The sequence below is a fragment of the Ambystoma mexicanum genome, chromosome 11, assembly GCF_040938575.1.
Source record: "Ambystoma mexicanum isolate Mex_15411 chromosome 11, UKY_AmexF1_1, whole genome shotgun sequence".
In the NCBI taxonomy this organism is placed as follows: domain Eukaryota; kingdom Metazoa; phylum Chordata; class Amphibia; order Caudata; family Ambystomatidae; genus Ambystoma; species Ambystoma mexicanum.
The window spans coordinates 1122053973-1122080677 of NC_090934.1; the positions used below are offsets into that span (position 1 = coordinate 1122053973).

The following is a 26705-nucleotide window of genomic DNA, read 5'->3' on the forward strand; positions in this document are numbered from 1 at the left end:
ATAGTAAAGGAGGCTCGCGTACTCACTAGAAGCCTTCGTTCGGTCTGAGCTTCCTCCTGGATGGAGGCTGGGACTACTAGCCAGGAAAAGGATCATGGGACATGTAGGATCCCTTCACTGTCAGTCATGTTGTTTTTGTTTGTTTACTGTTTTAAGCCAGTTGGGCTTGTAAAAAAAAATGTTTATATACTGAAAAGGAAAGATTTGAAATGCTGTAGTTAAACAGATTAAAGGAGAATAAGCATAATGCTCGCCTCCGGTCTTGTAATAGAATCAGACACAACACAGACTAGTAAGCATTAGGAGTGTCACAAAATAACTTTGGGTAGGAAATCATGGAAGTGGACATCTGAAATGTACACTTTAAAATAACACCCTTTTTCATGTATCACATAAACATTATGTAGTTAAATTCCACCAACGGGGCCGGCCCAGATTAATGAGAGGATGGGTTGTGAGACATTAGATGAATAGTGTCAGAGGGCTAGAGATTTTGGCGGTTGAAAAACTGCAAAAACAAGATTTTTCCCATTGACCACAAGGGTTAGTCAACTAGTAGAAAATTAAATAGATGTTACCCCAGCCCGAGGATGGGGCATTTGGGTTTCTCACCTCCTCTATTGTCAATGCGGGAATATTTACGATCTTAAATTCATAAGGAAGCGATGCTAGCACTCCTTCGCTACTGTCAATAGACTGGTCAGGGTTGCCTAGTTTGGTGGGTTGGGGATAATTAAGGATAACACCATATTGGTGATTAAAGACCCGTTCAGTGCTACTACGTTAAATACGATAAAATAAAAAGCATGCCGATTTTAAGAACTTGTTGCTAAATGGCCAAATTAAACAGAAAAAGAAAACCAGTGCTTAACACAGATAATACAAAATCTCACTGTAAGAACATTAACTATTTTTGTTATTTTGTAAATGGTTCAGAACATAGCAATTCAACTCTGATCCGGGGGTGTCATGTCTGAAACAGGGTCTGTACATGCAAGTGTTCACATGCAAATCCGTACATTTGTGACGGGATAAAACAAGGGCATGGAAGAAAGCTCAGTAGTTTTCCAAATACATATGTTTGGGTGGTATCTCTTAGCATGTTGGGGGATATATGTAACAGCTTCTGAGCCCGAACCTGTTTGCAAAGTTGGTTATCCCGAGTGACTCAATATCAGAATACTGCCAGAAACAAGAAAGGTGGGTCAGTTAAAAACATACTTTCTCCACTGCAAACCAATATATCTTAGGGAAGACTATTCTCTCATAGGTTCAGGTCGTAATCGGTCAGACGGAGTATCTGAATTTTGTGAGAAGTTTGTATTTGAGTTGAGAAAACACAAGTAAGTGCTAGTAGTAAAGATTGGCCACTGGGGCAGGGACGGTTCTTTCGAAGGGCAGCGTCCTAATAGTAAAAATAAGTTCGAACATCTGCAGTAGTAACTTAAACTAACATCAGTTGTGTTTGGTTTCACAAGGGTCCCAGGATCTCAATTTTTCCTTTTCAGTTGCGTCTATGAGTAAGAAGAAATACATGTGAAGAAGGTAGCCCCTGCATAAAGATGATAGGAGACACTCAAATGGAAGAGATAACAGTTGTGGAACAGATCATATACCCAAGCACCTCCATTACAGGGGATGATACCCTTTTCTGGCAGGGATTTGCTCCACCAGCAAAGAACATTGGATGAGAAGCAGCAGTAGCTCAGATTTGGCGACCCCAAATGAAAGACTTAAATTGCAGCAAAAGGGTGCACACTTAACTTTGCATCGGCACAAGTGTGGAGTGCCAGGGCACCACAGTGAGCATGGATTTGCACGGTCCCAAGAGACAGTTATATCAAGGCATGAAAAACAAAGAAGGATTTGGAAAACAAATTGATCACCATTTCAGCTTTGCTCAGTTGAGGTAGCAGTGTGCATAAACCCACCGCCATACAACCAAACTCCTACAAAAAAGCTTAAAGGAAATAGTTTGGTCACAGCTGAACAAACTGTGCATAATGTGGTGGGGACAGCTGCAGCATCCAACCTGAAGGTCATGGGTTATTTAATCAGACTTTGAGGTCTAATTTCAATGTGATTTGGGGTCTGATACATGACACTGACTTGTTTGCTCAATCGGTTTATAAGAACGCGTCAGCGTTGCATATTAACCAAATAATTACAGGACCGAAAGATGGGGGGGGAAGGATGGCGGTCACTGAAACAAGTGCAATGAAGAAGAGTCAAAAAGCAAAGAATGGGAGGGTGATAGGGCAATGGAAAATTGATGGGAGTTGTGACGTCTCTGAGCTAGGCACAGCAGATTTTCAGCCGGAAAGGCTGCCTACAGGGAAGGAGGAAGAAGGATAAGTGACAAAAGGTTCAGAATGAATTCCTAAAATAACAGAGGGGAATTACTAAAGCTGTCACATTCCAGAGGTGGTGAAGCAACATATCTGAGAGAGAGGTTTTACCAATATTTTTCCGTTCCTAGAGCATTGGAACAAAGTGTGCGGCACCTTACAGGGCAATAACAGAAATAAGGTGGTAAGGCCAGAAAACGAATTTCGCCTGAGGAGAATTTGATAATTGGCTTGGGGCATCCAAGATACTGAAATTGGAGTCCAGAGGTAACTTGGCCAAGGCCGTTCTCTGTGCAGCTATAGAAATTGAAAAACTGTCAAACGCATAAGGTATGGACACTGGGCACAGCGCTGGAGGCATCTTTGAGCGCTAATGCTCATATCAACAATGCTGTCAAAATGCTCAATAACACCTTAAAGTACTGCAACAAATAAATATCCTTGGCCTCACGCAAGAACTGTGAAATCTTAGCACAAGCAATTATCATGCCTCGCCAGGACTACTGCAATGCGATGCTGGCGGGGGCGAGTAAGGAACGCATTCCCAGGCTCCAGATTGTCCACAATAATGCAGTCAGAGTAATTCACAATATCCCTAGGAAAGAGCATGTTTCCAGGTACAGTAGGGACCTTCATTGGATACCTATTGCATAAAGGATCCAATTCAAGATCCTTTCCCTGACCCATAAGTGCCTGTTTGGTAAAGCCCTGGTATATCTGACCCAATCATTTACGAGGCACATACAAAGTATAACACTACGCTCCAGCTCAGCAAATCTACTCACCGTCTCTCGGGTGAAGAGAATGCGAGGAATTAAGGCTGCCATGGCATGGAATGCCCTCGCAGAGAGCCTTTGAATGGAAGAATTGCTGATTCCCTTTAGAAGGAAGTTAAAAAAACCTTGTTGTTTGGCTGATTCTCCCCGGTCTCTCTTGTCTCGTTGTTGTATTGTGCTAAATGTTGTGCCCTAATGCCCTTGAGCTATGGCGCATTAGACACAACTAAATAATAAAATAATAGTAAATATGGCAGTACAGACTGGCTGCTGCTAAATCAACGTTTTCACATTCGTTTGACCCTCAGATTAAGTGGGACCACAAGCTGACGGAGGAGTTGTTAGATCAAAGAGGGTGTTTTCCCGAGGGTGGACACAAGGGATTATGTCTAGTGGACACAGAGTCGGGTGACAAGTACTATAGAATTTGAGATTGGGGACTGAACGCCTCTCAAACTAGCCAGAAGTTCCACCAGCAAGGATGCAAGCAGGATAGACAAAGGCGGTCATGTGATAACACTGCAATTAGTGCATAATTGTTAATGAAAAACAAAATATACATATAATTGATTTGTGTGATAAAGGACATAACACATTGTGTAACTGTCTTGTTATGCTGCAAAACCCACTAGGTGGCAGAGCAAGACAGAGAAACAATGCATTGATTTAAAATGAGAAGGAAAATAAAAATGAAAAACGGAATGTATAGGTTCGGCGATGAAAATTGAGATTAGGGTTCGCAAAAAAGGATGTTTGTCTAAACAAAATTGTATTTCTGTTATAGAATTGGTCTCTATCCCAGTTCCAGTTTAAGAGGGGGCCCATGAAGTGATGATAGCTAGGGCTTACTTACCAGAAGGGAGGTACGCTTCACATTTGTTTGGAATACAGGCAGTGACCGCATATCACAGAGAAGGATTTTGACATGAAAAGATAAGAGATTGGCAGTTAGGAGTCAGATCTGTTCAGGCTTTTGAGCAGCAGACCATAGTGGAAGTGGCGGAAAGTGAGTGGGTTGGGTAGTAGCAGAATCAAGATCCTGCAAGCCACCTAATAACTCTCCAAGCCCATGTCACCTCTGGGAGATTCTTTAGGGACTTCACATAACCACATTCATTGGTACAAAAGGTATTTTCCAGATATATGTTTCACAAATCTTTCATGATGAGCAACATATGTTTAGCTGTTGCATTACTTGAAGCCCATATACTTTGTTGAGTGATTTATTTGATACATTATTGTGTCTATGTTGGATTAATGATAGGATGTGGTCAAGGCAATTAATACTGATGTTTTGTCTGTAAAACATTAATTAATTTACCTGCAAAAAATATAGTAAAGCTCTTGAAAGTTATAATAATAGTTGTTTCGTGATGTAAATCTGTCAATAACGTAGATGGGAAATTGTAAAGTGGAATTCTCATTTAAGAAGTTTCATTGTTAGGGTCCCAAGAAAGGGACCACAACCCATCACTAATCCAACATGATTTTTCTGATGTTCTTTGCAAATATGATTTGATGGTAACAAACAACTATTTCTTTCTTCATCAGCCTTTGGCGTTTTGTTCATTTTCTTTTCCCATTACTAATTTTCTTTTCATAAAAATGTATTTGTTTGTACACTGTGATACTGTATTCATTTTGCTACTCACAGTATAATAACACTTATTACTTTGATATTACACTTCATATGGTCAGTTACTTCCTATGGTCAGTTACCTAATACCTATATCAGTCCTAAAGACATTTTGTGTAATTTTGAAATCTTAATCAGGATGTACAACTGCCATTATCATTGTTTCAAATGTGGCCCTGAAAAGATTTGGCTAGAGTGAAACACCTGTTGGACATCATGAAAGATTTTTGAAACATGTATATGTACAATATCTTTGTACCAATTAATTTGGTTATGTATTTTTTATTATATTATCTGTATTTATCCACATGTATGTATTGCTCCCTAAAATATCAACAAATATTGAAATAAAAAAATGCAGTGCTTGGATGCTTGTAATGGGATGCTCACAGAGCTGGGTTCTTGGACATCAGGCCACAATCCATTATCAACTTAAAACAAATGGCTGCTATTTCTGCTGACAGGAGAAAAATCTCTGCAGTCATTTAAACATCCTCAGAGAGAGATACGTTAATTCTTAAATCTTCTCTGTTGTGTTACTTTCCCCAGCCACTGACCTCCAAGACATGATTGACAACCTGTAGATGTAAGCAATAGATTTTAATTTCCACTTTTATCAATTTTTTGACAATACATACTGAAAGGAAACAAAGTGATTTCCGTCAGTATTTATGTGTAAAAATCAGTAAGGAAAACAGGGAGCCTTAATTACAATGTGCAGGGCATCCACAATGGGAGGTTTTCTGACATGTATTGTGTAACAAACAGGAAGCAGCGCCAGCATCAGGGAGAATTACAATGCAGCGAGTGCCTTATGAGTAGGAATGTTCAGTGGTGAGCATGGCTTGATGGATCAGACTTGGGCAGGGAGTGTCTGAGAAAGATTTCAATATGGGTTATAAAGGCTACTTATAAGGACATATTAGTTTGCGAGTTAGGGCATCCATGTTCCTGTAGGTGAGAGGTAAGGCATATCAGTCATGTTTACAAGGCGCAGAGGTCTGTTAGGTTGGTCTTAGAGCATAGCGAGTTTGCGAAACAGACAGGAAATCCTGTCCAAAATAATGCATGAAGTGAGGTATCGAGCAGCTACTCATTATGTAGCTCTTAGCTTGTTGCTGTTTTAAGGATTCTTTCAGTTCTAGATTCATGTCTGAAGCTGATTCCTAAAGGTCCGGTTGTTCTATTCCATGTGGAGGTGTTAGGGTAGGCCGATACAGAGTTGTGTAGCTAGTATGGAGAATCAGGGTCCTCTTTGTCATTTCTTTCGCGACTCAGACTACTGCAGTGTTACTGGATCTTGGTGGCCTAGAAGGTGCCTAGTGCTGGAACATCCTTCTGAAAGATAGTGGGTCTTTCCAAGGTAGGAGCGGTGGGCAATGCAGATGGTGCTGAAACATATAATTTTCTTGACAGATAGCAATGCTGCTTAGTCCTGGGGACATTTTTATGAAACCTTTTCATCCTGAGATGCAGGCTGGCTGCTTCATTTTGGACTCTTTGTTGTTTTCTCTTGAGGTAGTGCTGGAATCTCAGGTAGAGGCTGTTTGCGTAGTCCAGTCTGTTTGCACTGGAAATATCACAGCAATCGAAGGTAAGATGTGGCGTAGAATGCAGATTTGGAGAAAACATTTTCTGACAATGGCTCTCACTTGAGGTTCGAATGTGAGAGCATTGTCCATTATGGATTTGAGATTCGGTACTGTGTAGGACAATATTGGGTAAGGACCCATCTTGTCAGACCACGAGCTTGAGGTAGTGTTTGAAAGGAAATGGACTGCAGAGCAGCAGCTCAGTTTTAGTGGGTTTGAGATTTACTCTGTTTGCTGTCATCCATGCGTCCATTTGTGCAAGGCATGTTTACATAGATTGGGCGATTGTTAACAGATTGTCCTGAAGCATGTATATTCTTTGTGCATCATCTGCATAATTATGTTAAGTGACACCTGAGTGGCAATGAGTACTAGTATGGCCAACATGTAGATGCTGAATAGAGGTGACAGTGTTGATTATTGGGATACTCCGCAAGTCAGTGGGTGAAGTTGAGATTTGAAGGGAGTCACAATAGTTTCCGTTCAACCAGTGAAGAAGTTAATGGTCAAGTACACAGTTGTTTCTTTCATTTTTATATTTCCCAATCTCTTTTGAAGGATATTATGGATAATAGTGTCAAAAGCAGTTGTGATGTTGAGAAAGATAAGTGTGCTCTCTGAGTTTTCATCTGCATTGCTCTTGAGTGTGTTCCCGATTGAACACAGTGCTATTCCTGCATTCCAAGGTCGTATGAAAACATGTTGAGCCTCATAAAGGAGGTTCTTTCTTTCGATGAAATCCCAGAGTTTGCCTTTTAGGAATTTTTCTAGTACTCTGAACACCCTCAGGGAGAGAAGAAGATGGATTGCAGTGGGAGTCCAGACGGAAGATCAGGCAGGTGTTCTTCAATGGACGAACAAAGTAGCAGGTCCTACACATCTGCAGTGGATGTTAAATGGCTGAAAATGCAGGAGCGTGTGACTCCAAGATCCTCCAAGTTCCAAGTGTTTGTGGTGGGAGCAGTAGTTAGCAGGATCATTTAGGTCTGCTGTGTGTTTTATTGAACAATGGTCTGACGTAGGCTACGATCTGGAGCTGAGGAAGCTTATGTCAGCTGAAGCCTCCAAGGTCCCGCCTCAGGAGTTCCACTTCATATTATCCAAATGAGGATTATTAGGACATTGCTGTATGCCGTTTATCTGGATTTGATAAGGGTAGATGTTGGACTAATTGACATGCAGGGAAATATATGGACCCCAAAGTCTACTGACTTTCCAGCCTCCACAATGTTATATTTACAATCAAGAAATAGCCTGGAAAGCCAATCATTAGCAGACAGTGGGATTCATTGCCACAGTCTCTACTGGAACTATCCTAGTGAAATTTGACATGTTAGTCAGCTATATCACAGCGAGAGTGTGCACCTTGGATGTCGACGTTTGCTCATCCTTTCATAGGAAACTGACTTGTTTATGTGACATAATATAAAAATGTTTACTCAACTTAGGATAGTCTATCTGATATTCATCTTTCGCCAGAGCAATCATCGGGGCAAGGTTAGACTATTGCAATGCCCTCTTCGCAGGCACCTCACAACACAACATTAGCAAAAGTCAAGTGATCCAGAACAATGCCACTATGGCTGCCCTTAACACTGCTAAAAGAGAGCACATCTCTTGCGCCAGGAAAGAGATCCACTGGCTCCCTTTTCGAGAGCAAATCATTTTCAAGACTCTTTCCATCACACACAGATGCCTCTCCGACTCAGCTCCACCCTACCTCTCCTAGAAGATCAACAGAGCCCAATCAGACAGACCACTCAGATTGGCATACATGAAAAGGCTACTTCTTCTTAAATTAAAAAAATACAGAGCAGACGGGGCAAGCTTCCCTACCTTTTCAGCTAGACATTGAAACATTCTCCTGCCATCTCTGAGAGCAACACTATCATACTGGGTGTTTAAGAGAACACTGAAAACACTGCTCTTCAACTAACGTTGCGCTTAAGGGTGTCGCCCCTGCCTGACCGTATATTCCTCACACTTTTCCCCCAACCTCTCCCCTACTCTGCATGTCCACTCAAGACTAAAGTGTAACTGGTTGTAACAGCGCCTAGATGCCTACGGGTTTGGTGCGCTTTAAAAATGTAAAAATAAATATGATATTCCGTTTAATAAAGATTCTGATGGAACATGTTGTATAAGACAAAGAAAACAAAAAGCAAAAAAACATATCTGTGGTAATTTGAACGGCAAGCTGATATTTGCTGAATTATTGAATTAGTGATTGTATGCATGCAATAGACCCCGATGTGCTTGGTTTTGGTGGCATAACAAATAGGAATTATCAAGCACTGGTACAAGTGGGGTGATAGCTTCCTTGAACAAAAGTCTCTTCGGGAACTAAAAACTTAAGAGATCTGTTGGGAACTTGAGGCAATGATATAGGTCATGCCAAAAGGGTAATTCAACAGGTCTTTGTTTAGCAGGTTTTTTAGAATGTGTAATGGACACTGCCTATAGGGTCACAGGGAAATCTACAATGTGGGAATATTTGTGGAAAAATTAGAAGGGATAGGACAACACGAAGTGGGATATGTTCCATATGTCCAACATCTTTTTTTTTCAAACCTCTCTTTTTATTACATTTTTTTAATTACAATTTCTATAATAAGCAATGCATATATATCATCCGACAGTACATTCCTTTTCTACCATTTATTTATAAGCTTAATGTTACTCTATTTTGATCTTCCATTTCTAGGGTTTTCTATTTACATCATAGGATTCTAATGAAACTCTTAAAGATAAAAAGCAATGAAACAATGAACTACAAATAAACAAAGAAATATTACTCCGCACAGATTTATTACAACTAGCTGTTCCCGACATAACATAAGCCTTTCCAGCATATCTTAAAGGTCAATATCGGTTGGTAATTCATAGGGTCATATCTGTCCCTCTTCTTAAATATTGGAATTACCACTGATCAGTTCCAGGAAGGGGGCATAGGGCCCTGTCACTTATTATTAGATATCACTGATTGCTTCAAGGAAGGGGTGTAGGTCCCTGTGACATATTAATGGTCATTGAAAAGGCTAAACGTATAGTTCATTGTTTTCATTTGAATTTGAAAGGCATATATGTATCAGATGGAATGAGAGGTAGGCGCTGTATAAGAACAGCATCTAAATTCCATCGATTCCATGGGCCTCTACGAAGTGCCTTTGTAGACATGTAATTGTTAACCGTGTTCCATTGCAGTGTCCCTCTGATGGCATAAGATTGTGTAGAAACATAATTACAGAACCTACTTTCAGTTTTAGCTCATGCAGAGGCATTTGTCTGACAGTGTTTCGCTCTTTAGAGACTGAAACGCTGAGCTGGTAATTAACTGTTCATTGACACTGGAACTGCCGTGCTCTGTGTGAAGGGAAGTGGGGGTGGAAAGAAGTAACTTTAAATTATTCTTAATGTTTGTGATAGTGGAAGGAGCTGAAGGTGACTTCATAGAACCATGATCATTCTGTTTGTTGAATTGGAAGGGCACACAGACATGCACTTTGCCATTTGGACAGCAGAACGCAACGTAACACTAATACATTACATCAGCTGAGTAGGGAAACATACCTAAGCATTTTATATATATATAGATTTGTATCTTCTCATTGTACATGTTCTAGAGACTATTTCCTTTTCCATTATGACCTGTAAATATCACTTTTGGCTAATTCCTAAACATGTCTAAGCCATCCCTTCTCTTTGGTTTTCCTCTCCGTTGAGTCTTTACCACTTACTATTAAGATTGTATTTCTATATTGCACATTTCTTTAGAGAGGAATGGGTACCACTCATCTCAATGTTTTCCAGGCTTCATTAATCAGATGGGTTTTAACTTCTGCATTCGAAATATCTCCCATGCTTTCCACAGCCATTCTTTTTTGAATGATCGGGGTGCCAGCCTCTTCCAGGATATGGTTAATCATGCTCTCACAGCCAGTAGTAGATTGTGGCTCATGTGTGATAGAGCTGGGGACTTCTCCCTTTCTCCTGGTAGTCCAAATAGTACCAACAGGGGGTCAAATGCCCCCATTTCCCCATCTAGCTCCTATAGCCATACCAATATGCTTTTACAGTATATTTGCATCTTGTCATATGGCCACCATATATGCTGATAAGGTCCTATATGTCTGCACCCTCTCCAACATAAAGGACAAGTGTTGGAGAACAGTTTGGATAGCTTTGAGGGTGCGTATTTCCATCTATGCAATAGTTTTATATTATGTAACTTGTATTGGCAGGCTATAGGTGTTGTCTGGGCTCCTTCACATATTAGCCACCAAAGCTTGTCTGAAAAATTTCTTTCAAAGTCTTTCTCCCACTGTATTCGGTCTGTCTGATGGTTCTCCTCTTTTGGCAATAGTACTGCTCTGTAGGGTTTTGTTGTCAGAGCTCTTGACCTAGACAAGCTCAAATTGCATCAGAGGTCATCCCACCTTCGAGTTCTATTATCCATCAAACAGCCTTTTCATCTCAAATATAGAAAAATAGTTTTGACACAGCCCTAATTCTGCTTCAAGCTGCGGTAGGGACAGAAAGCCACCCTTTTGCCATATCTGGCCAACTCTCTACAACCCTCTTCATACCATCTCTGATAATTCACTGCATCTTGTTTAAGGTCCCTTATTGGAGGTGCCTATATGCAGCTTAGGATGAGGACCATGTCATATTCCCCTCCATGTTTTTCTTTTCCCTTCACAGCTCCCAGAGCACCGATAGAATTGTGTGCATTCTGACTCTTTGCAGCAATCTAACTTATTTGTAAGGAGCCTGAGGCATTCTCCTAGTGACACCAGTGCCATTATCTGTTTCTCTAAGAAAATCCATTGTTTATCAGTCAAATTCCGCATGTGTATTATCATTATTCGAAATTGTGTTGCCCTATGATATAGCTCTCCAGGTGCGAAAGCTTACCCAACTTCTTTCTTTGGAAAAAATCAAAGTCACTCTAGATTTTTTACCACCCATAGAAATTCAAAAAGCCTTCTGTTTATTTCCTTTAAGAACATATGTTCTTTCTGGCAACATTTGAAACACAAATAGCGTAGGGGAGACTAGTCATTTCAATTGAGTTGATTTTTCCCATCCAGCATGGTACAACCTTAATCCAGCTTTTTATTTCTACTTTAATATTGCACCATTAAGAATGAAAATGAGCCCACAAGTGGTCCTCCAATGAGGTTATGTTAATTCCCAGATACTTAGCTTTTCAGTTTCTATTTTAAATGATAACTGCTCTAGATCTGGCAGGATTTAGGATAAAAGCTTGCTAAGTGGTAAAATAACAGATCTTCCATAGTTTACCTCAAAGCCAGAGTATTTTCCATATTTTTACATTTCGTGCAAGGTTTGTGATTGAGAGCATGGGTCTCGAAATGCAGAGCAAAATATCATCTGGGAACAAGCTAAGTTTAAATTCTTGCCCCACAGATTTGAACCCAAAGATATCTTTATTTAACCTAACAGATGTTGCCAGGGGTTCAATGACTATATAAAAAAGGGCAACCGTGCCTCAGCCCCTTCTCAGAAAGAACTTTTTTTTCAAGTTGCCTTTGTTAAACAAAATTATTCCCGATGGCACAGAATATAAGGATTTGATACATCTCATCTATCTCTCTTTCATTCCCATGAATTTTCGCATCAAGTGATATCAGGCCTGGGTCATCTGATTTCCCATGAAGCCATTAGATGTAAAGTTTTCCTTATGTTGTTAGTTCTTTGACTCCTCTGTATGATCCCCACCTGGACTGAGTGGATGAGAGTAGGGAGGTGTATTTCAAGTCTGAAGGCTAAAATTTGTGTTAACATTTTTAAATGTATATTTAACAAAGAGATGGGCCTAAAAGACCTGCAATCTTTGTGGTATTTCCCATCCTTTAAACTTACCGAGATTATTGCTTCCATGAACATTGGGTGTGGGGGGATTTGCTCACTTTCTAATATCTTATTTATATGTTGTAAACCCATACTCTCCCAGAGATTCCCCTAGTTTCATTCTCCCTATCGCTGTTACCACTTCTTGAATTGTCACAGGAGTTTCTAGGGCATCTGCTGCCAATTGCATTACTGTACGTAGATTCAAACTTTCTAGATGAGTTTTCACATTCTAATTGACTTTCTCCTCGTCAGGTTTGTATAAACAATGATAGTATTCTGCAAAGCATTATGCTATGTCTTCCAGTTGAATGTGTCTGGACCTTCTAATTTCTTATGCCTACCATCTGTGACAATTCTGGTCAATTCGCCCCTTCTCCACCGAGAGGAGACACCCCATGTGAGGCTAGGGAGGTGAGCCAGCTCTGCAAGACCCTCCGCAAGGGTCGGGGCAAGTGGGACCTCACCGAGATTAACCCTGTAACTCCCCTCTCAGGGACAAGGACTCCCAGTCTGATAAGGACCTCCCAGTCTGGAATAGACTGTCTGCCTACGTGGGACCTGGACACAATGTTCATTCTCTTGTTTTGACTACACCAACCAGTGACATTCCTTCCATCTCTTTGGCTTCAGACAATGCTGGATTTCATCTGAGAGCCACAGTCAAAGAAGAAGTGCACACCCATTTTGTTCGTTCTGATGTAGATAAACCCAGGAGGTACTGTGAATGGAGGGGAAACTCCTATGCAGGGAGGGGATTGAGTCCTACGGAGAGGCAAGCATCTGGAGAGGAGATGTTCTGGAGGGGCTGAGCCATACTCCACCACAAATTCTGCTACAGCGTGGAGGGTGAGCCAAACGCTACCAGGTGGCTGGAAGGCTGGCGTCTTGTCCAACTGAGAAGCCAAGGTCAAGAGAAGACGCAGAGACAGGGAAGCTGCCTTTGGTGGCGTGACCACAGAAAAGCTGCAGTGGGCCTGGGGCCCGGTAACTGATGCCGAGACCAGATCGCTCGGCAGAACCTGGATCCCTGAGCTGTATGCCAGAAGGACCTCAAATGTAAAGACAAGCAGCAACAAGGAAGCAATCTCTCCCACAGAGAGACTACCACTGAGAGATGCAAACTTTCTGAATCAAGGCTGGGAAAGCTGATGAGGTTACGGGAACCTGAGAAACCCGAGAGGACATGCGACCCTGTGAATCAGAACGAGAGAGGCACAAACACTTTGAGTGAAGGTGGGGAAAGCCGACAAAGTTACCAGACCAGAAAATCAGAATGGGCGAGTGCCCTATGTGAGTCCGAGTGAAGGTTACACAAACACTTTGCATCAAGGCTGGGAAAGTCAACAAGGTTACGGGAGCCTGAGAAAACAGAGTGGGCAAGCCGCCTTTGTCAATTACGTTTATTGAGAGAACGCAACTGTGCCAGAGGGCCACAGGACTTTGGCAGTCCAAGAGCCACAAAATTGGTATAAAGAGAACTGTGTTAAGAGGGAACTACGCAGAGTATATTTTCTTTTGACCATGAAGGTCTGCAGAAAAGTTGTGAACTGTTATCATATTGACAAACTTGAAGCTAACGACCAACCATCCAACTGATTTCGCCAGGCAGAAGACCAAGGTAGAGACCATTGCTCCTGCCTCACTTTTTAGTTAAGTTTTCCAAAGTGGTAGGGCCAGATTAGTTCTTTTGACAAGCACCATTAGTTTTAGTTTATAGGTAGGGAACTTCCCTCATAGAAATAGGGCAATTTAGGAGTATTCATTTACTTTTAATAAACACCCTTGAAACATGTGAGCCACTGGTCAGAGTCCTTCTTCTGGATCGCGACATACCCCTCTTGCCAATCTCCTTGCCGGATGACCGTTTGCTAACAAGAAATCCGCCTTAACTCCTTTTTCATCAAATTTCGGTTTGAGAAATCTCAGTTACTTGAATACATTGCTCACTAGTAGCACACTGAGATTTTCTTTTTTCACCTTCATTTAATTGAGAAGCTCTTTCACACCCTTATCCTGCAGACAAGGGGCTTCGTTACAAGTCTGGCGGTAACCTGCCCGTGCTACTGGCGGGTTGCCGCAAGACAAACACCGTTTCCGGCACCTGACTTCCCGGTGCCACTGAGACATTACAAGTCCTGGTGGATCGGGAAGTCAAGCACCAGAAAATGTTAGTCCCCATTCCCATGAAGGCCCACAGGACTCCACGGGAAAGGGTACTCGGAAGCACCAGCACCGTTGCTAACGGTGCCAGTGCTTCTTTGACAACTCTGCTTTCTGGGGCCTCTGCGCCCGGCAGGTCAGACTGCCGGGTGCTGAGGCCCCGGAAAGCAGAGTTGTAGTCTGCCGGTCCGGAAAGGTTGCTGGTACATTGCTACCGACACCCTTATTTCCAGACCAGCAGATTCGTAATGAGGGCCAAGGTGTCTTTCATGTTTTGTATATCTTTTCTCAGCCTATTCTCTAGCAAGCCTCTTTCTCTCTTCCTAACACCTTTCATCAGTAAACCCTGAAATGTAGCTTTAGCTGTGCCTTATAGGATACCCCATGATGCATGAATTTTGTATTATTTGTTTCTCCATTTAGTCTCTAAACACTAGATTGTTAATTAATGTATCATCCCATTGCCACTGTCTGCTCGGGTACCATCGCTACCAAGTTATAGCCCAACCATACCACCTCTTTAAATTCACATTTTGTAGTCAGAAACCTCTTGCCCATATCCATTAGGAGATTATCCATGCGGTCAAATGTGAAGTTTGGTGGGAAAAAGAATGTGTGCCCTTTCTCACTAGGGTTATGTTCTCTCCATATATCAGTGAGCAAGTGGTATTCTAATGCATTCAGAAGTCTTTACGCATCTTTTTTGCCAGGTGTTTTTGCTTCTGGTCTCGCGGAGCACCAGTCCATATCAAAATTAGAAACTACGCTAAATTCTCCACCTAGAATTATTGTCCCTTCTGCCCAACCCATTAGAAGTTTTATGGCCCGTTCCCAGAATTCTGCCCATCCCTTGTTTGGGGCATAAAGTGATCCAAAAGTGAACAATGCGGCCCCTAGGCAGCTTTTTTGGTAGACCAGCTGTCCCTTGAGCATTTTCTTCACCACTATTTATTGAAAATTAATTGAGAAATTCAACAGAATGCCCACTAATCCCTTCCCATTCAGGTCTGACGCCAATAAGAGGCTCCGATCTGTTTACCCAAATTATATTATTTCTCACTTTTTATAAAGTTTTCTTCCTGTACAAATAGAACAGAAATGTTTTGTCTCTTCAGTTCTGCTGTCAGTAATGCGCTCATATGGGGGGAGTCGAGTCCTTTGTAGTTAAATGTAGCCATCCTCAGAACATTGTCTTTTCAACTATTTTCTAATGCAATCATCTTTTCTTTTTGTCTCCAAGTCTGTGTCCAGATTTGTATTATGTCCCAATGGTAGGGAGTCTCCTCATTATATATCAATTGCTGAGTTTTTAAGAACAAATGTGTATTAATATTAAACAATCTTAATTCACAGCGCCCAATAATGTGTAAACATAGTGAGGTAGAGTTTCTCCTTAGTGAGACACCCAGCAGTGTTGGTTTACCACGAGGACCTCCCCCCACCAAGTCCCCTCCCTTCACCCCCCTCCACTTGTCTCTTATAAGTACAGATGTACCTGTCAATCCTTTGTCCCTCTGCAATGTCAGGAGTCCTCCCATTATGACATTTTGGAATCTCATTTCCTTTCACCCCCCTCCAGTCATAGCACTTAAAATGTGCAGATCATTGTTGCCTTAATCCTCTATTTTTCCTTGGTGATGGTCTGTTAATGTTGCTGGAATTATCTTGGCCTAGATACTTTACGTCTCCCATTATACCTAGTGGGTGGCTTTAATTGTTCTGATGGCATTTCTCCTTTCATGGAGGGATCAGACTCTGCGGCTTTCCCCACTACATGTTGCATTGTTTGCTTCATTTCCTCCAAAGAGGTTACACTGTAGCACTCTCCTTAATGTTAGAACATGAAGGAAAGGGGGTGATCCCATTAACCACAATGCCAAAGGTTTGCATATCCTTCTTTTACAAAAGGTCATTGCTGAAAGGTCCTGAGAAATCTGTATTTTTGCATCCTTGTAGAGAATCTAAATTTGCTTGTGTGTAGTCTGTAGTATCTCCTCTCTGTCATGGTATACCGACATTTAGCAACAACTAGTCTAGTCCCTCTGGGTAGACCTCTCTCTCAAGCTATCGTCTTGGAAGGATAGCTCAGGGGCAACGCGCTCATCTTGGATGCAAAACGACACGGAGCAATACAGGTTCGATCCGCGGGTCCGTGCTTAGAAACCTCTGGGTATTAAGGGGGTAGTTCATAGAATTTAGCGCACAAGTGGCGCACGTGGCTGGCGCACAGTGTGCGCGTGCGAATCCCTGCGCCAGCCGCGTGCGCTAAAATCCATTTCCGTGCACAGCGTATTCATGGATTCCAGCTACCAAAACCAGCCGTGGCGCACAGTGGCGCAGCGACCCTGCAGCAGCGCCAGTTACGCCCCCAAGAACGCCTCTCGCGCAGGGAAAAGCCATCAAAATCCTCAATCCAGCGCAAAGGGCTGCGCTAACCCTGTACCAGCATGGCAAGCGGGCTACGTGTATCACTGGGGTGCGCGGGAAGTACCTCACGTCATTTCAGCTGGGTACGTGTATTTCAGGGGTGCGCTGGAAGCTCCACACGCGAATGTCCTGGCTACGTGTATCTTGGGGTGCGCGGGAAGTTTCACACGCGACATCAGCAGGGTACGTGTATTCCAGGGGTGCGTGGTAAGTTCCACACGCGAATGTCCTGGCTATGTGTATTTCGGGGTGCGCGGGAAGTTTCACACGCGACATCAGCAGGGTACGTGTATATCAGGGGTGCGCGGAAGTTTCACACGCGACATCAGCAGGGTACATGTATTTCAGGGGATCCGTGGAGTACTACACGTGAATTGGCCGTGTGGGTTCTCCCAGTTGTTCGCTCCACAACCTCCACGGCCCCTGCAGGCAGCCCACACCACGGGGGACTAGCCTGCACCCCCACTCGTCCCCCTGCACTCCCACCCCCCAGCACTGTCGGGCACCTGCCAGCAGGCCCCCACTCATGTCCAACTCATGTTCCCCTGCACCCCCACCCCCCAGCACTGTGGGGCACCTGCCAGCAGGCCCCAACTCATGTTCCCCTGCACCCACACCCCCCAGCACTGTGGGGCACCTGCCAGCAGGCCCCCACTCATGTCCAACTCATGTTCCCCTGCACCCCCACCCCCCAGCACTGTGGGGCACCTGCCAGCAGGCCCCCACTCATGTCCAACTCATGTTCCCCTGCACCCCCACCCCCCAGCACTGTGGGGCACCCTCTACCAGGCCCCAACTCATGTTCCCCTCCACCCCCACCCCCCAGCACTGTGGGGCACCTGCCAGCACGCCCCCACTCATGTCCAACTCATGTTCCCGTGCACCCCCACCCCCCAGCACTGTGGGGCACCTGCCAGCAGGCCCCCACTCATGTCCAACTCATGTTCCCCTACACCCCCACCCCCCAGCACTGTGGGGCACCTGCCAGCAGGCCCCCACTTATGTCCAACTCATGTTCCCCTGCACCCCCACCCCCAGCACTGTGGGACACCTGCCAGCAGGCCCCCACTCATGTCCAACTCATGTTACCCTGCACCCCCACCCTCCAGCACTGTGGGGCACCCTCCACCAGGCCCCAACTCATGTTCCCCAGCCAACATGTCATCACAATCTAGATCCCTGGTCCCTATGGTCAGCCTCCAAATGCAAAACACCCACCGGAGTATTGCATCCACCCACTTAGAAATGGCAATAACATGATAGAACACCAATTGCAAGTTTGGAAACGAACACATGTCCCTCACATACACCCAAAGGGTGTCAGTGAATCTCAAAACCCATATCATGATATGCATGAAACCAATGAGATGATACTACACATTGAAGTTTGATCAAAAAATATGTATTAAAGGAAACATGAATTGAATCAAAAATAAACAAACAGAAATGGGAATGTAAAAAAATAAAAAGAAGCATGTCCGTGAAAAAATGCAAAACCAAAAATCATAATCCAAAGGAATGGTGTCCAAAGTCACAGTCCATAAAAGAAAATCCAATGGGAAATTATAATTGAAAGCCATTGCTCCATGGGCAAATTGTAAAATTAAAAGAAAATCCAACAGTGAACTATGTACAGATGAACAAGCCAGGGTCCATGATCCCAACAAAAGAAATGAAACCTATCTAACAACACTACCTAATAAAAAAAAACTATGTACAAAAATGTGGCCCATTGTCCAAAATGTCCAAAAAAAATGCAAAAACAAAGGAAACCTAACACTAGCTACATAACTATTTACAAGGGCAGCGGGCTAGTCCAACGGCTCACTGGATGTTGTCATGGGCCAGGGCATCATCGAACTCCTGTTCAATGGCTTGGAGGCGGGCATGTTCCCTGGCCCGAGGTCTCGCAGGGATAAAGCAGTGTCCAGCTCCAACTCCCTGCGAAGACCCTCGAGGCACTCAGCCCGCCTCAGCGCCCTCCGCATGGAGTTCTCCGCCCTGACCATTGTGAGCCGTTCCTCCTCTGCCCGCTGCCACTCCGCACCTATCTGCTGGCCCAACCGCTCCCAAACGGAAGCCACTCCCATTCCAGGGTTCTCCTGCCCTCCGGCCGATGCCTGCACCCCTGATGTTGATGGCCCCGAGCCATGATGCCTCCCACGTCGAGCCTGCCGCTGCCTCCCACGCAACTGCCTGTGCCAGCACAACGGCATCCAGGCTGATGGAATCCACCGACGCCGCCGTGCACGTGCCCTGCCCGATGATGCCGTCACATCCTCCATCTGCTGGGGTCCAGTTGCTGGTGTGTCCACCCCTGCTGGACCTCCGACTCCCGACTGTGGCAGGGATGAGCATTGGTCGGGGCAGGTCCACAGGGGGCCCTGGTGGCATATGGGCCGGAAGACGGCATGGAGAACGACTGGTGCATAGTCTCCACAGAGGAGGAGAGGGTCGCCAGATTGGCCGACACATGTAGGAAACCCCCGACCATGGCCGATCCCAACTGGGCCACATCGGCACGCTGCTCTCCGTGATGACGTTCATGCTCCTCCCAGGAAGCACGCACCTCATCACGAATTGCACCTGTGCGCAACGCGACACCAATCAGGACCTTCTCCATACGGCCAGGGGTCCCCTCGTCCGCAGGTGGAGGGGAGTCAGATGACATGGACATCCCCCCTACCTGCGGACGGGCCTGGGATGGGGCATCCCTGCTGGTGCATGGTGGTGCAGTCACAGTGTCAGGGACAGTGACATGCACAGGCCCCTCCACGGCGACCTGTGCTGCCTCCTGCCCCTGGCCCTGGACTGCAACACTTGCACCAGCAGGGATGCCCCCACCAGGCCCCATGTGCGCCTCAGTAGCGGCCTCCTCCTCCTCTGTGGAAACCACCAACCTGGATGGCTCCACCCCGTCTTCCGCCGTTGCAAGCCCCTGTGGGGGCTCACCCACCCCTTCCGCTGCAGCCATGGGGGCATCCCCGCCGCTTTGCTCCACAGCGCCGTCTCCGCCCTCTTCTTCACGTGGCGCTGTGTAGAGGGAGACATAGAACACAAGCATCAGGGTACTGTACAATGGTCCCCTAGACAGGAAGCAATAGCAGATGAGTGGCACTGTCAAAGATCACTTCCATCATGTCCCTCCACAACACATGGGTCAGTGCAGGTAGAACACATGCGGTAACAGGCATGGCGCATGCTATGGACATTAGCATACATGTCCAAGGGATTCTTGAAACATACAATGTTGTTTTGGAACTCACATGCATCATGGGCCATGCCTATCACATGCACACACTTCACCCTAGTTTCATCCATCTGGCCTCGTACACCACAGACACAGTGGATACAAGGATGACTAGGCTGCATCAGTGAACCTGAACATTGCGTCAGACATGTGTCATGCACCCCTGGCATTCACAAGTCACAGACACGCAGGTCAGACACACAGACATGGACAGCATACATGTACATGGCATCAGCACCCATCCCTCACCCCCACCCATGTCCAGGAACAGAGACTGGCATGCTTTCATGTGGCCATTCCGCATAGGGCAACCCATGAACACATGCACCAACCGTGTGGTTCACACATTACTGGTCTCACATGCATGACGTCCCTGCACACACACATGCATACATGGCCTATGTCACACATACAGGCAAGTATCAGACAACCAGCACACTGCGACGTGCCCTGTCTCACACAGCAATGCTTGGCCACTTACCGCTCAACTCCAGACGGGTCTGCCTCTCAAGGATCTGGGCGTGGAGCGCTGGGCCTACGCGTTCCAGGACCCTCATCTGGATGGTACTCATGCGGCCCCGGCCCCCCTCCACGAGGTGCCGGGCCTTCAAGAGGGTCCTGGACCTGCAGTCATCCCAGCGCTTCTTGACATGTTGGTAGTCACGGACTGCCACCCCCTCCGCGTTGATGGCAGTCACAATGTCCGTCCAGATCCGAGTCCGTCCTTCCTTGTTGGCGCGCTTACTTCCGAAGAGGGCATCATACTGCCCCAGGACTTGCTCCACCAGGACACCAACTTCGGTGGCAGTGAAGCTGGTGCCCCTCTGCCTCTCTGGCCGGGGGTTGCCAGTGGTGCCAGATGTTGCAGTGCCCGACATGGCAACCCCAGAGGCAGGAGTGGGTGGGCAACTGGGTCCTGGGGCTGGGCTGTGGAGCGATGGTATCCCAGTCGGGAGTCTTCTGTTCCAGCAGGGGTGGACACAGCAAATGGACCCCTGCAGATGGCTGATGTGCAGGCACCAAATGGCAGGGCACGGTGGCAGCAGGCAGGCAGGCAGGCAGCAGCAGATGGCTCGTGGGAGGCTGCTCGGGGTGCTGGGGGGCAGTAATTCGGCCTTTTGGGCAGGAGCGTGGTCTTCCGTGTGCTTACGCGTGGCCAGCTTGATACGGAGTGATTTGGCACGTGAAAATCTTGCATGTCTGCGTGTAAATCGAGGAAAGGCTCTTAGCGCGTAAGCGCGTCAGCACGCATACGCGATTTCATTGGACCAAAGGCCCTTAGTGCGTAAGCGCGTCTGTGATGTTTCGCGCACAGGCTTTTCCCTGGCAGGGCTTGTAGATCCCAGGTGCCTTTACATTGCTCTGTACGTGCTTTTCGTGGGGTGCGGTGCATGTGTTTTCCAGCCGTTGGGGTTCACACGCTATCACTTCACAGCGGGTGTTGGCTACGCGTTCTTCTACATGCAAGGCAGACGGTGAGTGGTAGCCCACTCCCCCAGGCCCGATCGCATGAAAAACTTCACGGGGAACTTCACGCGAACCCCCGTAATACACGTAGCCCGCTCCCCCAGGCCCGATCGCGTGAAAAACTTCACGCAAACCCCTGTAACACACGTAGCCCGCTCCCCCAGGCCCGATCGTGTGAAAAACTTCACGCGAACCCCCGTAATATACGTAGCCCACTCCCCCAGGCCCGATCGCGTGAAGTACTTCATGTGAACCCCCGTAATACACGTAGCCCGCTCCCCCAGGCCCGATCGCGTGAAAAACTTCACGCGAACCCCCGTAATATACGTAGCCCACTCCCCCAGGCCCGATCGCGTGAAGTACTTCATGCGAACCCCCGTAATACACGTAGCCCGCTCCCCCAGGCCCGATCGCGTGAAAAACTTCACGCGAACCCCAGGCACAATAGCAGTATCGGACATTCATCATTGCTGTATATTGGCGCTTTTGTGATGCGCAGGGACGCTACCGCCTGCCTTCGTGTGGCGGACGTGTTTAGGCCTGTGCGTGTCTTTGGCTGTGCACGGCTTTGCCCTATTCTATTCCATGAATACGTGTGGTTCGCGTGCGTGTGGGCGTTCCGTCTGCTTCCCAGCAGTACATCCCAGTTACGCCCTTATTTTCGCGCGTTGTTCCCCATTCCGCGTGTTACGCCCCGTGTTACGCCCCCTTTTTGGTGTGTGCGCCGAGGTTGTGCGCTTTCACTGTGCGCGTCGCGCACGCCGTTCGGGATGTTTCAGTGACGTGTGCGCCATGCACGGGTTTGGCGCACATCCCGAGGAAAACACGCGCAGGGACTTCCATGAATCGCACATGTGCGCGTGCGCCTGTTTCTTCGCGCTTGCGCCTGCTTGCGCATAGATTTGCGGCCTCCTGAATTCCTCACTTTTACTGGGGACTGCATCGGGATCATTCTTCTTCTGATGTTCGTTTTGGGACTTACTTAAACCAGTGTCTATATGGTTTGTTTCTGTCCCTTCTTCTCAGCTTGCTGTTTTCCAGGGGGAGGGGGAGCTTCATACCTTCACAGCCCTACTTTCTTGCCTTTGTGCCTCATGCCCTGTTATAACATTGCATGCATTTGGTTCTCTCTGGGATGTTTCCCACTTTACTCACCTCGTGTCGTGTCATGCTTTTCTGTATGCGTTCAAATTATAGCCCCTCTCCTTTCTCCTTTATCCATGCTCGATGAAAGAATTCCCAGAGTGTGCCTCACCTCCTGTGTGTACCTTCGTCTCACGCACCTCATTGTTCTGTCATATAAACTGGAGTGTGCAACCAGCAGAGCTGCAAGAGCTGCACCCTCAGCAAGCAGAAACCTTCCATCCACTGCAGTGTCACACCAGCCAGTCTGTTTTTCCCTGTCTAGGACTCAGTCTCCGAGCTGCTCCAGTTGGGCCTCTTCCTCATACGATCTCTACCTTCAGGACCTTGCACCATCTGGCATACTCAGCTTCCCGCTACATGGCCATGTATCGTTAAAGTGGTGTGGAAATCCGCAGCCTCAGAGTGCCAGGGAATCCCCCTCTGAGCACTTGAATTGCTTTTTGGGGAGGCAAAAATGATACCACTATCGTTGAGTTTTTGTTATAATTTCATGGCTTGGTCTCTTAGTAAAAGTAGCCCATTTGGTTGTCAGTGGAGCTCCTGTTTCAGGTTGCCATCTTGCCTGTACTCTTGCCTGTACCTCCTGGTGGTCCATCCAACACCTTTGAAGATCAGTACAACAATATATTCAACGTGTCCCTACTTGATGTTACAAAGAAAATGCTCAAATAATGTAGGCAACAGAAAATCTTCCAAGCTGTTCTTAAGAGTCCTTAGCTTACAGGCTACCCTATGCGTCAACATAAAAATGTTCAAATGTTTGGCCAACACAAGAGTTCAATAATCGTAAACTACAAATGTCCAGCCCTAAACTGATCAAAACCAAAACAAAGCGTCTGTTCTTGGGAAGGCACCTTCATCAGATGCTCACAGTCTGGACATTCCTACTGAGTCTTTGCTTTCACCATATGTCTTAGACCTTTCCCAGGCATTCTGTTCCACAGCTTTCTCTTCTAAGGTCTCTCCAGGGTCTTGAATAATACACCCTCTCCTCATTAGTATTACCTTACATCAATAGAGTTGTAGCAGGTGCGCCTGCTTTCTCCATGTTCACAATATCTAGTGAACTTACACAGCCTATTTTATACCTATACGGCTCTGGTGCACAATAACACTAGTTTCTAAGACTGTCTCTGACAGATTATTCCCTAGGTTGTCTTGTTTTCTCCCCTGGAATTGGTTCCATTTTGGTGTTGGTAAATGGCTTTATTGGTTCTGTTAGCCCTAAAGACGAGCTGTGAGGTTTCAAAGGTGTCTGCAGCATGCAATGGCATCTAGAAAATCCTTCCATCAGGAGCCAGGGCTTAACTGCTCCCGTGGGATCTGTGTCGCAAGAGGTTTGTTGTTCCGGTCCGTGGACCACTTTGGTGGACCACCATGAGGTATTCTGGGAACCCTAGTCCTCTATTTAATTGAGAGACAGGTTGTCCCTGGGAAGAAAGTTAAGGTGTCTCTCCGAGACTCCTGGTGTGAACGTTATCCTGTGGCACATGCATAATCTATGCACACCTCTTCTCCCCAGTCGGTTGGCTTCTGGGCAATGTAGCCCACTGTAGCAGGGGTGGCCGACTGCAGCAAACTGGACACAGGGATTTAAATGAGCACACTTTCTCTGAAAGGTCACCCTTTAGGGCTACATTTGGTAGCGACCAGGCCAGTCCCCTGTACCCTGCCCTCCCCCTACCCCCCACAAGGAAGTGAGGGGAGTTCCTTTAACTCTCCCACAAATCCCATAAGTGATAGAAAAAGTACCGGAAAAGCATTGAGAAGTGTGCAACAAAAAAAACTGTCAACGGTTTATCTGCCCACCTAATGAAAAGGAACAAAATTGCAATTAACTTTGACCTGAGTGACACTGAAATGAAAATGGTGTCTATTTGTTACTTTTTTTAGAATTAATTCTATGGCTAGAGCTGTCTCAGTTACTGATGTCTCATCTGTCATTTAGGCGAGATTGAGGCATATAAGGATCTTCACATGCAAGTGAAAGGAGAGGATTGTGTTAGTACATTACCCAATGATGCACACTAAAGTTACGTAATACAATATAACAGACAAAATAAATATGTGCCATACATAAAAGCAGAGGAAAACCGTACCTGAATAGTCAAATCATAGTTTTTCTCAAGGAGAGTGCTCTCATTCTTGGTCCCGAAGGTAATGAGGTTGCGTATTTTTATGATGCAAGTTTTGCCAGCCTCAAACATTGGTTCTAACCCATAAATAACCTTCACACGCAATATCTTTCTCAGGAAACCTTTCCCTACATTCACATCCTCAGCCAAGATTCTTCCAAAGAATTTGTCTCCCCAGTACCCTGAATCAGCTAATCCTTTTGCAAACACCATCGGGGTCATTTCTATTTCCTCACCAACTGAAAAAAAGAATGAAAAGAATAAATATAAGTTACATCAATACAATAACAATTATTTGGCATACTGCAGTCATCCTATTAAATCCAAGAGGTTGGTTACTTGTATAAATACATTTTCCTGGAAAAAAACATGATACTGGAGGTTCTTTGCACACTCATAATGAATTGCTCATTTGGCACTGAACTGAATCAAAATTCCACAGATAGCTCCTGTGTGGTGTGGTGCTGTGCTGTGTGTGACTTGGCGGAAATGGCTAATTCTGCATTCACATCTCAGGTGGAAGTTGTTTTCAAATCTTTTATACCACCACAACTTTATGCAAAAAAACAACGTCAGAAAGGCAAGACTTTGCCAGTACGGTACTTACTTACTGGATCATTGGAAGAGCTTCCCTAATGACTGCAAATGTATAAATTTAGGGGATTCAAAAGAGACATGAAAATATGTATCCTCCTCCAAGCATTACCAGCATGATCTATGCTCGCCTGTGTTTCTTCGCCCTTATGTTTTTCCCTCCTAAATTGTGCCCCCTTTCTTTCTCCCCATTATTACTTCCCTAGTCCTATTCCACGTGGTATTAGTAGAAACAAAAGAATCAACAAAAAACGAGGAAGAAATTATCAAATTATTTGGTCTCATTTCTTTCGGAATGTTTGCACATTTTGTTTAAGAAATAGATGGATGGTGGGGTAAGGGTATAGCTTGAGGTAGGGCGAAGTGGGTGGGGCATGCGAGTGGTATCCCCTGCATTATTTTTATAATACAATGCAACAAAAAAAATCCAAAAGTTTGGTCACTCTACCCCAAAAAAAACCTAATTTCTTCTCTGATTTCTTTTTCTGTTTTTTTCATGGGCAGCCCATCCATGTGCATCCCTCCCTTGACAAGGATTGTGTTAATCTTTGACTGCCACATCTGCCAGTGTAGTGATTGTTCACCGCCCTACAGAAAATGCTCTTAATAAGTATTTGTATGTTGTGAGGGGTCAGAAGTGTGAGACGGAGAAGTAGATAGAGTTTTCTCACAAGTAGCCATTTTATTAAATAATAAGGGTGAGATAACTGCCTCGTTTTTGCTAACCTGACAGGGATTTCCCTACTTGTCCAACTAAAACGAAAGGAAAATACTCTAACATCAAAGGTATCTGGCTCTCTCACTTATATATATTCAAACATAAACTTTACAAACACGTATCCTTGTAACAAGGGTCGGATCCCCTTATGTTTGAACCCACAGTTCAAATCAACAAAGTCCTTCTCTATAGGCAAGTTCTGCTGCCAATACAGCACAAAGTTCTTCTCATTTCATATGCCTCAATTATCTCTCATTAGTATGCACTGCCACCAGCCAGAGAACAAAGGAATGCAGATCCATGGAGCCTGTGCCTTCCCCCTTCTTGGAATGCTTTGATGTACCCAGGGCTGTCATATTTCATGTGAACATGACAGTGGAAGAGAGTGCCTGTGGGCTGTGTCTTCCCAGAGTACAGGTGACTGTGTTTGGTGTGGGAAGCAGATGAAATGGGTGCGGAATGTGCACATTCATTTCTTGGAGGTTGGTCTCCCATCATTCATTTTCATATATCAAGAAAGCTCAGGCGAGCACACTCTCCCTGTGTGGACGGTCGAATTCCTCACACCCCATATTACAT

General features: G+C 45.4%; 1 protein-coding gene across 2 annotated transcripts in view; it reads right to left on the reverse strand.

The window, feature by feature from the left end:
• Positions 1–26705, reverse strand: part of ALPK3 (alpha kinase 3) — a 1238914-nt gene that overhangs the window by 259723 nt on the left and 952486 nt on the right. For both annotated transcript variants that reach the window (XM_069624457.1, XM_069624456.1), the window contains one exon: positions 24779–25053. In XM_069624457.1, coding sequence (XP_069480558.1) covers positions 24779–25053 — 275 coding nt within the window. The remainder of the gene's footprint in view (positions 1–24778; positions 25054–26705) is intronic.